The sequence below is a fragment of the Cucumis melo genome, chromosome 8, assembly GCF_025177605.1.
Source record: "Cucumis melo cultivar AY chromosome 8, USDA_Cmelo_AY_1.0, whole genome shotgun sequence".
Lineage (NCBI taxonomy): Eukaryota > Viridiplantae > Streptophyta > Magnoliopsida > Cucurbitales > Cucurbitaceae > Cucumis > Cucumis melo.
In genome coordinates, this window is record NC_066864.1 from 8,289,204 (window position 1) to 8,304,497 (window position 15,294).

At 31.8% G+C, this 15,294-nt stretch overlaps 2 protein-coding genes across 2 annotated transcripts; one reads left to right on the plus strand and one right to left on the minus strand.

Annotated features, from left to right (window-relative positions):
- The first annotated feature begins 311 nt into the window (after positions 1–311).
- On the plus strand, positions 312–3,897 carry LOC103500890 (uridine nucleosidase 1). Its single transcript, XM_008464337.2, has 9 exons — positions 312–894; positions 1,327–1,442; positions 1,567–1,626; positions 1,730–1,912; positions 2,001–2,105; positions 2,863–2,959; positions 3,136–3,243; positions 3,331–3,466; positions 3,567–3,897. Exons 1-9 carry the CDS (start codon positions 810–812, stop codon positions 3,673–3,675), a joined length of 999 nt encoding a protein of 332 aa, XP_008462559.1. The 5' UTR covers positions 312–809; the 3' UTR covers positions 3,676–3,897.
- Positions 3,898–12,185: 8,288 nt separating this feature from the next.
- On the minus strand, positions 12,186–15,022 carry LOC103500888 (GDSL esterase/lipase At5g03610-like). The gene is made up of 4 exons (XM_008464334.2): positions 14,955–15,022; positions 14,650–14,847; positions 13,086–13,360; positions 12,186–12,765 (listed from the first exon to the last, which is right to left on the minus strand). Exons 1-4 carry the CDS (start codon positions 15,004–15,006, stop codon positions 12,238–12,240), a joined length of 1,053 nt encoding a protein of 350 aa, XP_008462556.1. The 5' UTR covers positions 15,007–15,022; the 3' UTR covers positions 12,186–12,237.
- Between the last annotated feature and the right edge of the window lie 272 nt (positions 15,023–15,294).

A 15,294-nucleotide genomic window follows, 5' to 3' on the forward strand; every position in this document is an offset into this window, starting at 1 on the left:
ATTTTGGTTGATTTAGTTATAATACAAATGGAAAAAGAGGCTAACTTTGGTAATAATGTATCAAAGAGTAACAAAATTGAGATCGGAATAATTATGAAATAAAATTTGGATTTATAATAATATTCAAATTGAGGATTTGATGTGAAGAAAGAGAAAGGTGTTGTTTTTTTTTTGACTAATTGTTCCTAAATTAAAATTTAATTTTATTCCAACCTTTAATCTGGAATTGAAAGGTAATTTGATTGGAGATTGGACAGTGTTTTGGGAACTAAGAAATCGACGTTAACAAAAAGCAAAATTCGAGAGAGAAAGAGAGATTTATGAAAAGGGTACGAACAGAAGCAGAAGCAGATAAAGTAGCTTTTGGGTTCCCTTTTCATTGCAATTTCCGATCGAAATTCTTTTATTCGATCTCACACAAACAGAAATTTGATTGGGATTTTTACCATTGTTAATCTCGTTCTGTTTGTCTCTATCTTCCGCCCGCCTTTTTTCATCGTCATCTTCCACCTAACCAAAACCCACTCCAATCAATTCTCTATTATATATTCTTTATCACTAAACAATCGGAAACCACCTCGGTTTCCTTCATCCATCGTCAGCTTCTTCTTCTTCTTCACTTTCTTGACTAATTCTTTTTATTAAAATCCCTAAAATCCCATTTTGTTTACACCCCATTATCTCCAATTTTTATGTGTGTGTGCGTGTCTTTCTTTTTCTTATAGTCACGCGCACATACGTATTTGATTTCACTTCTTTCGTTATCCCAATATTTACCCTTGTTTCAGTTTTGAATTTTGGTACCAGATATGGCGGATTTGAATGGTGAAGCTGACATTTTGAATTCTTCTCCACAGCTGGAGAAGCTCATTATCGATACCGATCCTGGAATCGGTGAATTTCTTCTTAATCCTGTTTCTGAGCATTCTCTTTTTTTTTTCGTCTGTTTTTTGTCCGTTTGGCACATATCTTGTTACTGTTTTATTATATTTTGTTTTGTCTGAATGTCTGTTCTTCTCAATTAGGCTCTAACTGATATTAATCGAACACCTGTGATCCAGAGTTTTAAAATTTATTGTGCAAATCTGTAAGGAGGCTCTGGTTTCTTCTGTGCGGATTGGCTTAAATTTCTCTGGATTTGTGCTGTTGGGATGTAAATTTGCTTGTATATATGTGTGTACATGTATGCATTTGTGTAGAATGTTTGATGGAAGAATTGAATCTCAGAAAGGGTGATGGATGTAATTTTGAACTTTTAGGCTATTTCTAGGAATTTTACCATTGGCGTGCAGTTTAGTTAACTCTAAATTATCTTTGATTTGACAGATGATGCCATGACTATCTTCATGGCATTTCAAAGTCCAGGATTGGAGATCTTGGGACTAACTACAGTTTTTGGCAATGTCTTCATTGAAGACGCGACGCTTAATGCCTTGCTTCTGGTATGGAATTGTTTTGGCTGATGGTCCTCTTTTCAATTGCATGCTCCGTTTCATATTCACTGGATTTTCTTTCTTTTTGGAATGTGTTCATGATCAATGAATCCTTTGATGTTCAAAAAGATAGTGTGAGATGGCAGGCCGTTCGGATGTTCCTGTGGCTGAAGGCAGAGCTGAACCCCTGAAGGTAAATTTTCTGATCACTTATCTCTAGTCTTTAACTTTGGGTACTTTTGTGTCCTTCAGGGACTTTGTATGGTTTACTAACTATGCTTTTTTTGGTGGAAAAGGGTGGAACACCTCACATTGCTGACTTTGTACATGGTTCTGATGGACTTGGGAATTTAAATCTACCATCTCCAAGTACGAAGAAAATTGAAAAATCTGCTTCTGATTTTTTAGTTGAGACGGTTTCTCAGCATCCTGGTGAAGTATCTATACTTGCACTTGGGCCTCTCACAAACTTGGCTCTGGTTAGTTTTTATGATTGATTCATGCGATTTTTTTGTACATTTTTCCTTGTGTGTGAAAAGCATATATTTCTCCTATTTTTACAATCAGGCAATCAAAATGGATTCTACCTTTGCCAGCAAGGTGAAAAGGATTGTTATACTTGGTGGTGCTTTCTTTGCTCTAGGGAATGTGAGCCCTGCTGCTGAAGCAAATGTGAGTTGTTAATTTTCCTTTCAATAATCTATTTCCAATGCTTAAAGGGCTTTTGAGGGTACTTTGACGATCATCTCAAGGCATGGCTCTAACTTTTAGCATTGACTTATACCTTCTTTGGACCATAAGAGGTTTCCACCTCTATGAAAACGTATGGAGGGTTTAAGTCTTTATGCCTCATTCAATGATTAGAATAAACTTTCCACATTCTTAAAGAATGTAAAGGATTGAGTTTTGACAATTGATTATTTGAACGACTAATACTTTACATTAAATCAAAAAATTTGTAGTATAACTCAATCTTATCAATGATAATAGTAGTAATGAGGCTACTGTAAAAAGAAAAGAAACGGTAGTAATGAGGCTTAAATAACTGTTATGTTTTGGGATACAGGACCATTCAAAGTCAGAATTTGTATTATGTTTTTAATTAAAATTGAGGCTTATGTCTCACCTCTTTTAGTGGAAAAGCCTTCAGACCCCTCTATACTTCTAAAAGCACCATCTGTTTCTTGTAATATATTTTGTTAAGAAATTGAAAATTTGTTTTATGGGTTCTATGTTATTGAGAATAGCCGTTCACTAGGTTTCTAATATTCTTCATCATGTTATTCTAAGTTAACCGACCTGGGTTTAGAACCAGTTGGGAGAAAGTGGTGAAAATAAACAGTTATGCATATCTGTTTCTCAGAAAGTACTGTTAATATTTCGTTAGTTGGACAAAACGGCATTATATGAATTGTGAAATCTCTTGCAGATCTATGGAGATCCAGAAGCAGCAGATGTTGTATTCACTTCTGGAGCAAACATTGATGTGATTGGGATAAACATCACCACACAAGTTAAACTTACAGGTAGTGTTTTCCTTGTCAAGCTTCATATGTTTGTCTGTCCCGAATGATGTGAGAAACTGTCAGCGATGCCTGTGACCTGCCTGTCATTATTCTCACTATTTGCACGTCTTATAAAATTAAATTAAGCATACTGAGAAGCAACATCAATGTGATGCCAATCATTTTTATGTTTGCAGATGACGACCTCCTTGAAATAAGGGAATCCAAAGGAAAACATGCTCAAGTCTTATGTGACATGTGCAAATTCTACAGAGATTGGCATGTCATGTCGGACGGGGTTTATGGTAATTAGCAGTCACGTTTATCTTTCAGCAAAAAATGCCTAAACTTGTAGATTCCATTTCAATGACCATCCTAAATTCTGTGTTCAGGCATCTTCCTCCATGACCCTGTTTCATTTGTGGCTTTAGTTCGCCCCGATCTCTTTACATTCAAGTCTGGTGTTGTGAGAGTTGAAACTCAGGGAATCTGTGTAGGTCATACATTGATGGATCAAGGAATCAAGAAGTATGTTCATTGTTTAACACATGATCTTGCAAAATGTTTCTCCAGTTTTCTAATTGTTCAGTTAATAATCCCTTCCTTTGTTCTCTCGTATATCTTCCAGATGGTCTGGAAGCAATCCCTGGACAGGTTATTCCCCAGTGTCTGTAGCATGGACTGTCAAAGTGGATGAAGTCACCAAATACGTTAAGGATCTATTGAAGAAACCGTGAGTGTTGAATGTTTAATTGTTAATGAAATGTCACAAGCAAAGCAATCTTTGTTTGCTGATCCTTTTTTCTTTTTTTTTTTAATCTTCCCCTTTTAGAACTCTCATTTGCAGATAGTGGAAAAGCATATAAATAACTAAAATCTCAATTTGATCAACCTCCACTTTCCCTTGTGGATGTTTGAACAAACATTCTGTTATTTACCAGAAATATCTTCTGCTTTTACTCATTGTTGTTAAAAATATGAAGTTACTGCTACTGATCGCTTTGTCCAAAAAGATGCACTAATATAAAAACCAACTCTAGTTCATTTACATATATCTTTTGAACGATGCAGTGTACGACCAGTAAGGTTGTTATTTCGTATACATTTGATCGTTTGGTATTATAATATTTCTCAGTATATGGTAGGTTCATGGGTTATTTGACCATGCGGAAAACCGCGATAGGTCGTTAGATGTGTGGTTTATATTCTTAAATATTTTTCTCCATATGTTAGGAGAGGTTGCTATAAATAGTGAGTTAGGAAGTCGGAGAGTTGAAACAATCGCTGGAAAAGTTCTTAGGATAGAGAAGGGTCTCTTGATAATAGGGGCTATATTTGAAACTTCAACTTCGTTTCTTCATCAATTTTCTTCTTTTTCAATCGTATGATTGGACACTAATCACAATTATTCTATATTTTCTTATGTAACGACTTTGCTTGATTAGGTTCCAAATTAGAACTTGAAATAAAAATCGGAACAAGAAAACGATGGTTTAGGTCTATTTGATGTGGACTACATATAAAAATAAATTCATGGATTGGATTTGGGTCTTAACAACTGATTCTTAGGCTAAACTCAGGATATTCCTGCTTCTTTCCTTCCAATCTAAATGAATTTAATTGGTTAATTAAACTCTGATGGTGTATGTGTTAAGATTTAGGAGTGATTTCTTTCAATATTAAAATATTGAAATTTGTCCCAACTTTTATTAGATTAAAATTTAGTGTATTTAGTTTAATATTTCACATGCCTCTATCTGCATTATTGTTGGGGAATTTGGTTTGGGATTATAATGTTTGGTTATTAAAATTTTCAAATAATTATATGCAAGATTATTTTAGATCCAGTTGTTTAATTAATTTCATGAATCATTGAATTCAAAGTTGATATGACAAAGTATCATATTTGAGGTTTACATGTAGGTGTGTAGTAGGTTAGATGTTGGTTTCAAACGAGCAAATATAGATTTCTGTTGCATCATGATGATAGAATGGATCTTAAACAAGAATGACAAAAACTTTCATGTAAACTCTGCAAACTAAAAATGAGATGTATGAGTTAAATTTTACATAATTCCAAGATTTTAAACATAATTCCACGTATATTCTTAGCTTATCCTATTGGACTCTTTTTGACTAGAGTAACATTAATTAATACTTTATAACAATTTAATTATAAACCTTTAATTAACCAACCACCTAATGAACCACACACACGAAGAGAAAAAAAAAAAAAGAAAAAAAGAAAAAAGAAAAAAAAACCCAATAAGAAACTCAAAATTAAATCAACTCCTAATTTCATACCATAAAAGCAATCCTAAAACGTAGCTATCAAATCAATTTTTTTCTTGAGTATGACGACTCGAATCTTTAATCTCAATAGAAGGACTTATCAATTATCGTGACTTTTCAAACATAACTCGAAGGACTAGAGTTTGTCAAGAAAATTTTTAAAACTAAAACAATCAAACCATTTGAAAATTTGAGGCCAGAAAGGGAAATCCCCAGCACTTAATTAAGCAAGCAGTTGAACCAACCACACTTAGTTTCTACTCTTTCAACAAGGGGCTTACTGACATATCCAACTACTTCATTGAAGGAACCTTTCAACTTCCTCTCAAGAAAAAACTTCACCCACTTCAACTACCTTTATAACCCAAACCTTATTCATTTCTTTCTTATACACACACACACATATATATACACATATTAGCATTAAGAAACATAACCAATTAATTCCATATAGAAGTGTTATATATACAATGGGGAAGAGATCACCATCACCACCACCACCACCACCACCATCCTCATCAAAGGCAAAGGTGGTTAGTTTGGTAATTTTGGTATTGAGTTGCTTAATATGGTGTTGCAAGAGCAGTGAATTATTAGAGTACAATTGTGAAGAGATATATGTTGTTCATGAAGGAGAAACTTTGCAAAGCATTAGTGAAAAATGTGGAGATCCATTCATTGTTGAAGAAAATCCTCACATTAATGATCCAGATGATGTTTTTCCTGGTTTGGTTATCAAGATCACTCCTTTTCACCATTTTATCAAATATCCCACCTTTCTCACACCTTAATTATTATTCATCTAATTCAATTATATTTTTCTTGGGTTATTATATCATTATATATATTGCTTCTTCTTTTGTTTCCGATAAGTTTTTGTAATGGATAATCTATGAACATGCGTATGTGTATCTTTTTAGTTAACAATTGTAATGGTGTGGAAAATTGAACCGTCCGTCCTTGAAACGATAATTTTATTTTTCTTTTTGACAATATAGGTGTAAAGAAGAATCAAACTTTTTAACTTTTTCGAGATTTATTCTATTTGCTTTATAATAATACTTATGCTTATCATGATTTACCGAGTTATGTTCGAATTGACAGACTATTATAATCTTAAATTAGACTTATTTTTTATTTTTATTCTGGCACATGGTAGATTAAAAGAGAAATTTTAAACAATTAATTTAAATATGAATATCATCTGTTCAAATCTTTCACACAATTTATTTTACTTTTAAAGGAAAAAAAGGTTAAAAGTGTATATTTCAAGCTAAAAAGAATGTAGAATGTGATCAATAAATACCAAGGCCAGATATATATCTCCACAATATATTCCATGACATTATTCAACATTATGCCCTCTCTTAACTTTGTTTTAGAAATCATCCCAAACAATGTTATCAACTCTTCTGTCTCATTAATCATTATCATTACTGCTTTTACTGTTTGTTTCATATGTTGTTATTGTTCTTATGATAATAACACCGTATGTATACATGATATCCTTTGACTGTACAACCACACAAGTTACCATACGCAGGAAAATCATTAATAGTCCATAATAAAATAGCCTTTAGCCTGAAACATTGATCTTGATATGCATCGTAACATTCCACCCCATCATGCCAAAGTATTTTCAAATCATCAACTAACGGAGCTAAATAAACATCTATTTCATTTCCCGGTTGTTTGGGACCAGATATTAGTGCGGTCAACATCAAAAATTTTCGCTTCATACACAACCATGGAGGTAAGTTGTATGTCACTAACATAACTGGCCAACAACTATATCTACTGCTAAGATCTCCATGCGGATTTACCCCATCTGTGGAAAGAGCAAGACGTAGATTTCTAGGTTCTGACCCAAACTCTGGCCATAAATTGTCTATTTTTTTCCATGATAATGCATCTTTTGGATGTTGTAATAGATCATTCACTTCTCTTTTTCTGTCATGCCACGTCAATAATTTTGATGTTTCTTTGCTTCGAAACATTCTTTCAAATCTTGGAATTGGAGAGAAATACCACATGACTTTCACTGGAACATTCTTAACCTCCTTCTTTGAATTTTTAGGAATCTTCCATCTTGACATACCACAAGAGGGGCATACATTTGCATCAGACAGTTCTTTCCTAAACAAGCAACAATCATTCCTACAAGCATGAATCTTCTCGTACTTCATTCCAAGAGTACACAAAATTTTTTTTGCTTCATAAGTAGAAGTAGGGCATTCGTTGGGAGTAGGTAAGATGTCAGAAATTAATTGTAATAACTCAGTGAAACTCTTATCACTCCATCCAAATTTAGCTTTCAAATTATATAACTTTATCAACGTAGATATTTTGGTAAAATTCGTACAATTAGGATATAATGGTTTCTTGGCATCATCTACAACTTCCTCAAAATTTTCTGACTTGTCATTAAAATAATTATGTGCAGCCTCAAACATTCCAATTGTGTCATCAACGTCATCCTCGTCAATTTCTTCTTTTACACTACTAAAGACACTTTCATTGTTTCTCTTTATTGGTAGTGATTCACCATGAAAAATCCATTCTTGATAACTCTTATCGATGCCGTTAAAAAACAAGTGATCTCTAATTGTATTCACATCTAAAGTTTTTGCATTCACACACTTTAAACAAGGACATGCCATGACATTCGACGTCTTTGAATGCTTCAACCCATTTTTAATAAACATCTCAACCCCATAAGCATACTCAGATGACGTTCTATTCTTTTGCATCCACGACTTATCCATATTATATAAGATGCAATTTAATCTACAAAAAAAATTGAGAAAACAACGAAATTAAGTAAACTTAAACTGAACCCACATTCCAAAAACTAACAAGTTCTATATAATTTTTATCATTTTTTTAATCACTCTTTAAAGTTAACTAAACTAATAACTATTGTTGTGGTTTTATGTTGCGAATCCAACATGAATGATCAATGATTTTTATATAATTTGTTCTTTGAACTAAATATATCATAGAGAATAAAAGAATGAAAAATAAATAAGGGAAGTGTCAAAGTTAGGATTTCAATTACACTTAAACTAAAATTGTTAGTAAAATGATGAGCATAACTCATCTCACACATATTGTTTATAATATTAAGCTCAAAAGTTAAAACTTTAATATTCTCATCTCATATTTTGCAAGAATATGAAGAACAACTAAATAGTCATAAAATCAACAACAATTACTAGTTACGATAAGATGGCTAAAATATCACATAAGTAAATAAAACATAATATTAAGTACTCTAATAAGGCATGTTCGAGAATGATTCTAAAAATGATTAAAATCATTTTTATCATTTTTTTAATCACTCTTTAAAGTTAACTAAACTAATAACTATTCTTGTGGTTTTATGTTGCAAATCCAACATGAATGATCAATGATTTTTATATAATTTGTTCTTTGAACTAAATATATCATAGAGAATAAAAGAATGAAAAATAAATAAGGGAAGTGTCAAAGTTAGGATTTCAATTACACTTAAACTAAAATCGTTAATAAAATGATGAGCATAACTCATCTCACACATATTGTTTATAATATTAAGCTCAAAAGTTAAAACTTTAATATTCTCATCTCATATTTTGCAAGAAAATGAAGAACAACTAAAATGGCTCCCCATATCTCTTCACCCCCTTCCCTTCTCAGTATCTTCTCTTCACTTCCCACTTTTTTAAATTCTTTATCATTCTATATAAATACATGGTTTCAAATGTGACAATGACCTTTTCTTTTTTATTTCTATTCTTCTTTCCTCTTTCTATTCCCTATCCATACCTATCCTCTCTACTTATGAAATCATCCATCAAATAGTACGGTTTATATCATTGGAGATTCGTCCAAATTCATAAAGTTCATACAACTAAAGAAACGGTCAATAGATATATTTGGAATTTGAAAAGTTCCATATTAATATTCAAACTTGGAAATTATTTTAAGAAACGGTCAATAGAGAATTGAAATGACAACTAAAGAATAAACTTTGAAAGACATATTTATCATCACTTACAACATCGTTAAAAATCAACTTTGTAAATTACTTGATAATTTTAAGTTTTTGGTTTGTTTGTACTCCTAAACATATAATAGGAAAAAAAAATTAATATCATTGGTGAATAATAAAAGCCCAGAAAGATAACAATTTAAAAAGAAAAAGAAAGTTTTGCCATTTTCATATATATATATATATATATACAACTCTTTGTCACATTCCTTACACAAAGAAATTCAATCATAGATGGTTCATGAAAGCAACTCAATTGTGCAGATCTATGTACTTTACATTACACAACATCAAAAAAACAAATATATATATTTTAAAGAAACAATTTACAAAATTATATAAAACCAAATAAATAATCAAATCAAATCACTACCATGAATAATTGAGTGCTTGCAGTCTAATAATATAGTAATTGTCTTAATCTATCTTTGAATATAGGGATTTAAGGCCATTCAAAATAATAATAAAACATGATATATGCAAACACCACAATCAAATAACCAAAAAACTACTCAAAACTAAAACTAAACTATATCTTTGAATTTTATTTACAGGACCGACTTGTGATGATACTTAAACTAAACTAAGAAAGTAAATAAAGGTGATCGAATATGAAAGTTATTAACTAAGAGAAGTTTTAGAGAAAATATTTCATCAATATCAAATTAAGACTATGACATTATGTTCCTGCATCAATAATCTCTACCACTGTCGAACTAAAATAGTGATCAATTCAAACCACAACCTAACATGCAAGATGTAATTTAAACCTACTCTTTCAAGCAAGAATGAAACCATGGAATCATTCAAACCTTGATCAAATATTCAAAAGTATTAAAGACCAGTCATGCTAGAAAGTGTAAATGTAAATTACCATTCAAAAAGAAAAACTTTCAACAAATCAAACATAAAAATTCATCTATCCCTAAAGCAGTGTGAGAAATTTAGCCTAAAATTTCTCCTATAGACAAGACCAACATCATCAGAATGATCTAAAGCTTTTGTTCACTAATTATTATATCCAGACTACTGAATTTAAGAACTTAACATCAACAGCAAATTCCATTAAACCACCCATGATTAATTGTAATTGAAAATCAAATGCAGAACTCCATAAAAGTTGGAATCAAAGCAAACAAAACCCACACAAATCTTCCAATGCAACCAGACAAAATTTAGACTCTCTTCCTAGTTTCTAATCTAGCCATTCCAACAGATTCTATTATTTTTTTCCCTTTCTTTTCATAACAATCCATCATTCCTAGGATTTGTATATAGCGACTGACTTCAACTCTATGTTGTATATACCTGATGTGTTAAGTTAATAAAACTAGAAGACAGTGAAATTAATCAAAGCATCAATACAATTATGTTCCAATTTTTTGGGTTTTGCAGCAGAATTGATGTGTGACCGCGGTATATGCATGAACAGAAAACTACTCATATTCTATATGCCTTGACAACTTTCCCTTGTCTAAGCAAACAAATGGGCTGCCGGAAAGATGACAACTTTCCCTTGTCTAAGCAAACAAAAGTTGGAATCAAAGCAAACAAAACCCACACAACACCATCATCCTTCACATTTCTTTTCCCAATAACCAAAAATAGGCTGCCGGAAAGATGAGATTTTTGCAACTTCAGGGCTCCAAATTCCCTTAATCAAATTTCTCGATCCTCCCAATAAAGCCCGCAACACAAATCTTCCAATGCAACCAGACAAAATTTAGACTCTCTTCCCTAGTTTCTAATCTAGCCATTCCAACAGATTCTATTATTATTTTTTTCCCTTTATTTTCATAACAATCCATCATTCCTAGGATTTGTATATAGCGACCGACTTCAACTCTATGTTGTATATACCTGATGTGTTAAGTTAATAAAACTAGAAGACAGTGAAATTAATCAAAGCATCAATACAATTATGTTCCAATTTTTTGGGTTTTGCAGCAGAATTGATGTGTGACCGCGGTATATGCATGAACAGAAAATTACTCGTATTCTATATGCCTTGACAACTTTCCCTTGTCTAAGAATCCATAATCTAAATCGAAATCAAAAAACATGCTAAAAACCCCAAATGAAAGAAGATGGAAATTTTACCGTGAGAAGATGTATTTTGTGAACGCGGACGAATTTGATTCCAAGGGTGGGCGAACCTTGTTGCTGGTTGATGTGAACGCGGTTGCTGTGAACACGATTGCTGTGAACGGGGACGACCGGACGAATTTCTTTAGAAGGAGAGAAATGCGGCCGAATTTGATTCCAAGGGTGGGCGAACAGAACAACAATCGATCGGAATGGTGGCGGCGATAGAAATGGTGGAGGCGATAGAAATGGTGGCGGCGATAAAATGGCGGCGTCGATTAAACTTGTGGCGTCGATCGGAGAAGAAATGAAGGAGAGAAATGAAGGAAGTTCGGAGAAGACGAGGGTCGAGATTTGGAATCGAATAGCTAGGTCGAAAAGGTAAAGTAAGAGAGAGAATTCACGAAAAAAATTATTAAAAAAAAATTAAATGGACCTTTAATGTCGGTGGAAAACCGACATTAAAGTGTCTATTTTTTCACAAAATAAAAATATTAAAAATTAAAATTTAAATGGACCTTTAATGTCGGTTCTCAAAATGGCGGACCTTTAATGTCGTTTTAAAACCGACATTAAAGCTTTGTCTTTAATGTCGGTGGAAAACCGACATTAAAGATCCGCTTTTTCAAAACCGACACCAATGGTCTTTTTTCATTTTTCCCAAGCGACATTAAAGCCTATATTTGTTCTAGTGGTAACTTATGATAATTTGGAATCGATAATCCTTCATTCAATACATCCCACCCATACATATAATTAAGTTAGCCAAATTAGAAACATAATAATGATCAATTACAAGAAAAGAGTTAACATTATGTCTGAGAAAATTTGGGAAGAGACACACACACATATATAATTAGTTAAATTACAACAATTAGAATAGTAGGGTTTAAAGGTTTTTGAGAATGAATTGTAAAGCAGAAAAAGCTGCAAACCATCCTTGTTGTGTGGGGTGCAAAGAGTCCCAAAAGAAAGCTGATTTAGGATCTTCACACAAACTAAACTTTTTGTTCCCTTTTTCATCAACACTTCCACATGAAAATGCATCACTAACTCCAAAACAACATGGCTTCAATAGTAATGGCTTCTTGCCACCTTGTTTAGGATTCCCAAAAATAATGGACATGAAGGAGGCATACATATCAAGAATGAAGAAATTAGTATTATTTTTGGTGGTAGTTTCATTATTATTATTGTTAAGTTTGGAAATAGATTGGTTCAACAAAAGGTTGTGAAATGTGACCAATGAGTTTATATCTGAATTGCATTGAGTAAATGAGGATGAATTTGTAAAGTGAGGAAGACATCCCAATGGGGCTAACCCTGTCACAATTACTTTCTTCACTCCCAAGCTATGGATTCTTTTCAAATTCCAAATTATTTGGTCTACCACTGAAATCATGAATCCTTTGAAACCCTGCATTGTTAGACCATATATTAAAGTAAATTTTGATAAAAAATTTAAGAGAGGTTGTGCTGATTTTCGTTTGTACTTAAATTAAATTTCAACTTTGACTCTTGCATTTGGTTATAATGGATTATTTAAAACTAAGACATTTCCATAGAAAACTCAACCAAAATACAAAATTTTAAAATTTTTGGGAACCCATGCATATTAAAGGTTCTTAATTAAAATTAGAAACCTATCAGAAAACTAATTAACAACCTTAAATACTATATATATATATCTAACATAATTTAATTTAAGTTACGACATATAAGGCGTTCTGCACTGACCTGGAGAGAGCCATTACGAGCAAGATAAAAGGAGTAGTCATTGCCAGAAACAGAGACGAGAGCGATAGAGGATTGAATGTCTGTTTCGTCAATAAACTTGTGGAAAAGGTCAATTTGAGTGGTCATATTTGGGAAGGAAACTGATGTATTGAACACTCCAGTTCCACCATAAGCGAAATTCACACCATTTATATTCTTTTTCCTCCCTTGCCTTCTTTTTAAATCTTTGAACAGTACTCGAAATGGGATAGGTGGCTTCAAACCCAAATATCGAGCTGCATCATTCATATTATCTCATACAATGTTAACTAATTCACTAATTATCTAAAATCATAGCTTCAACGCACGTATCAGAAAAGTAATAGAAGAACGTACACAAAATTGGAGTCGTTGTTAGAAAGTTACAAGATAATAAGCATTTTATTCTACAAGTTTTTATATAATTTTGTTATCTAATTTATACGAATGCTTAGAAGATCCTTCCAGATTATAAAGAAAAAGGAAATTTATACGAATGAAAAAATTAAAGTCAGGAAAAACTAAAAACATGTTTTGAAAGTTAAAAAGTACTTTAGAAAAACTAATATGGTTTCACATAATATAAAATATAGTAAAATATAAGTTTTTTATATTAAAAAATCTCTAATAAATAAAAAAAGTTTATGTAATTTTTATTTCTTTTCCTTGCGTAATTAATTATCATTATTCTTAATAATATAATTATCTTGATTTTTTAACAAGATAATTAGGTTGAAATCTTCTTAGCTTTTTTATCATTTTTCAAAATCTTTATGTTTTTTACCCAAAAAATTATGAAAAATTGCATAAGATGACAAAAAAATTTTAGAAAAAATAGCTTATATCACATCATTTTTCATATTACGAATAAGACAAATATGATGACTATCAGACGGTTATCATATGATTATCAAATGACTATCAGATGGTTATCCTTTTTTAAATTTGATACTTTTATAATTAAAAAATATAGTTACACCCACTCTATTTTCATAATTTTTTTTCTATTCTTGCAAGAGCCCCAAAAATTATCTCGAAAATATTGGAAGCATAAATACAATTCTATTTCTAATTTTATATTTTCTAAAGGAAAATTATTTTATATGAAAAATATTTACAAATATACAAAAATATCACAATCTATATGATAAACCACAATAGAAGATATAAATATAATATCTTGGTCTATATATTTTTTAAATATTTGAATTTTTTTTGTTATATTTAAAACTATAAAAATATGTATTATTTTTAACTAAAATGAGAATTGTAATTAACATCCCATCCAACCCGAAAATAATAAGAAAGATTAGAAAAACAGTAATTTAATATAATGAATGATGGTTCAAACGTCATGGTTTCTCATTTTTAGGGATTGAATGAACTACCAATCTACTTTATTGCAACGTGTACGGTACTACTCAACCTCGTAATATCAGGAAAACCAAAATATCTGTCTTTTAAGAGAAAATTTAAATACCAACACTGCTTGATCACCTAATTTGTTTTGACTTTTGTACAACACAAACAAAGAAGTTGTTTTTACCTACGTAATCGGTCAAAACACGGCCATCGGAGAAACGCCCGGAAGGTTTGCCGGGAAAAGTTATGCCATAAGGATACTTTCGAGAGCTGTAGTTTGATATACCGATGTTTCCTGTGTCAACGTATGAGTCTCCAAACACATACAACTTCTTTGGTCGGAATTCACGGATGAGATCATTGTGACCGGCCGATCCTTGCTCTGATACCAAATACCCACATGCACTAGATTAATAACGAACCGAAGGATAATAAAAAAGTTGAGAAAAAGTTGAAGAAAAAACTGGAAAAAGAATTAGAAAAAAAAACCTGAGAGAAGAAGGATAGTGAAGAGAGAAAAGAGTAGCTTTTGTGAGTCCATATTATATATATTATGATCAAAATATAATGCTTGAAGTTGAAATATATATAATGGCTACATCAAAATATAATATATAATGGTTTTCACCCCCGGGTTGGCCAACCACGTTGCTTCCACTTATGAATATATTTTCTTTTAACATGCCGACGACCTTGGTAGTATACACGTGTTTTTATGTTAATCGACTAGTTATGTGTATGTTGGTGGAAAATCTTTGGTTGCGAAGGTTTGGAAAGTAAGTATGTATTCTATGATTTGTACAAAGTCCGACTTGGGTTATGCTATATA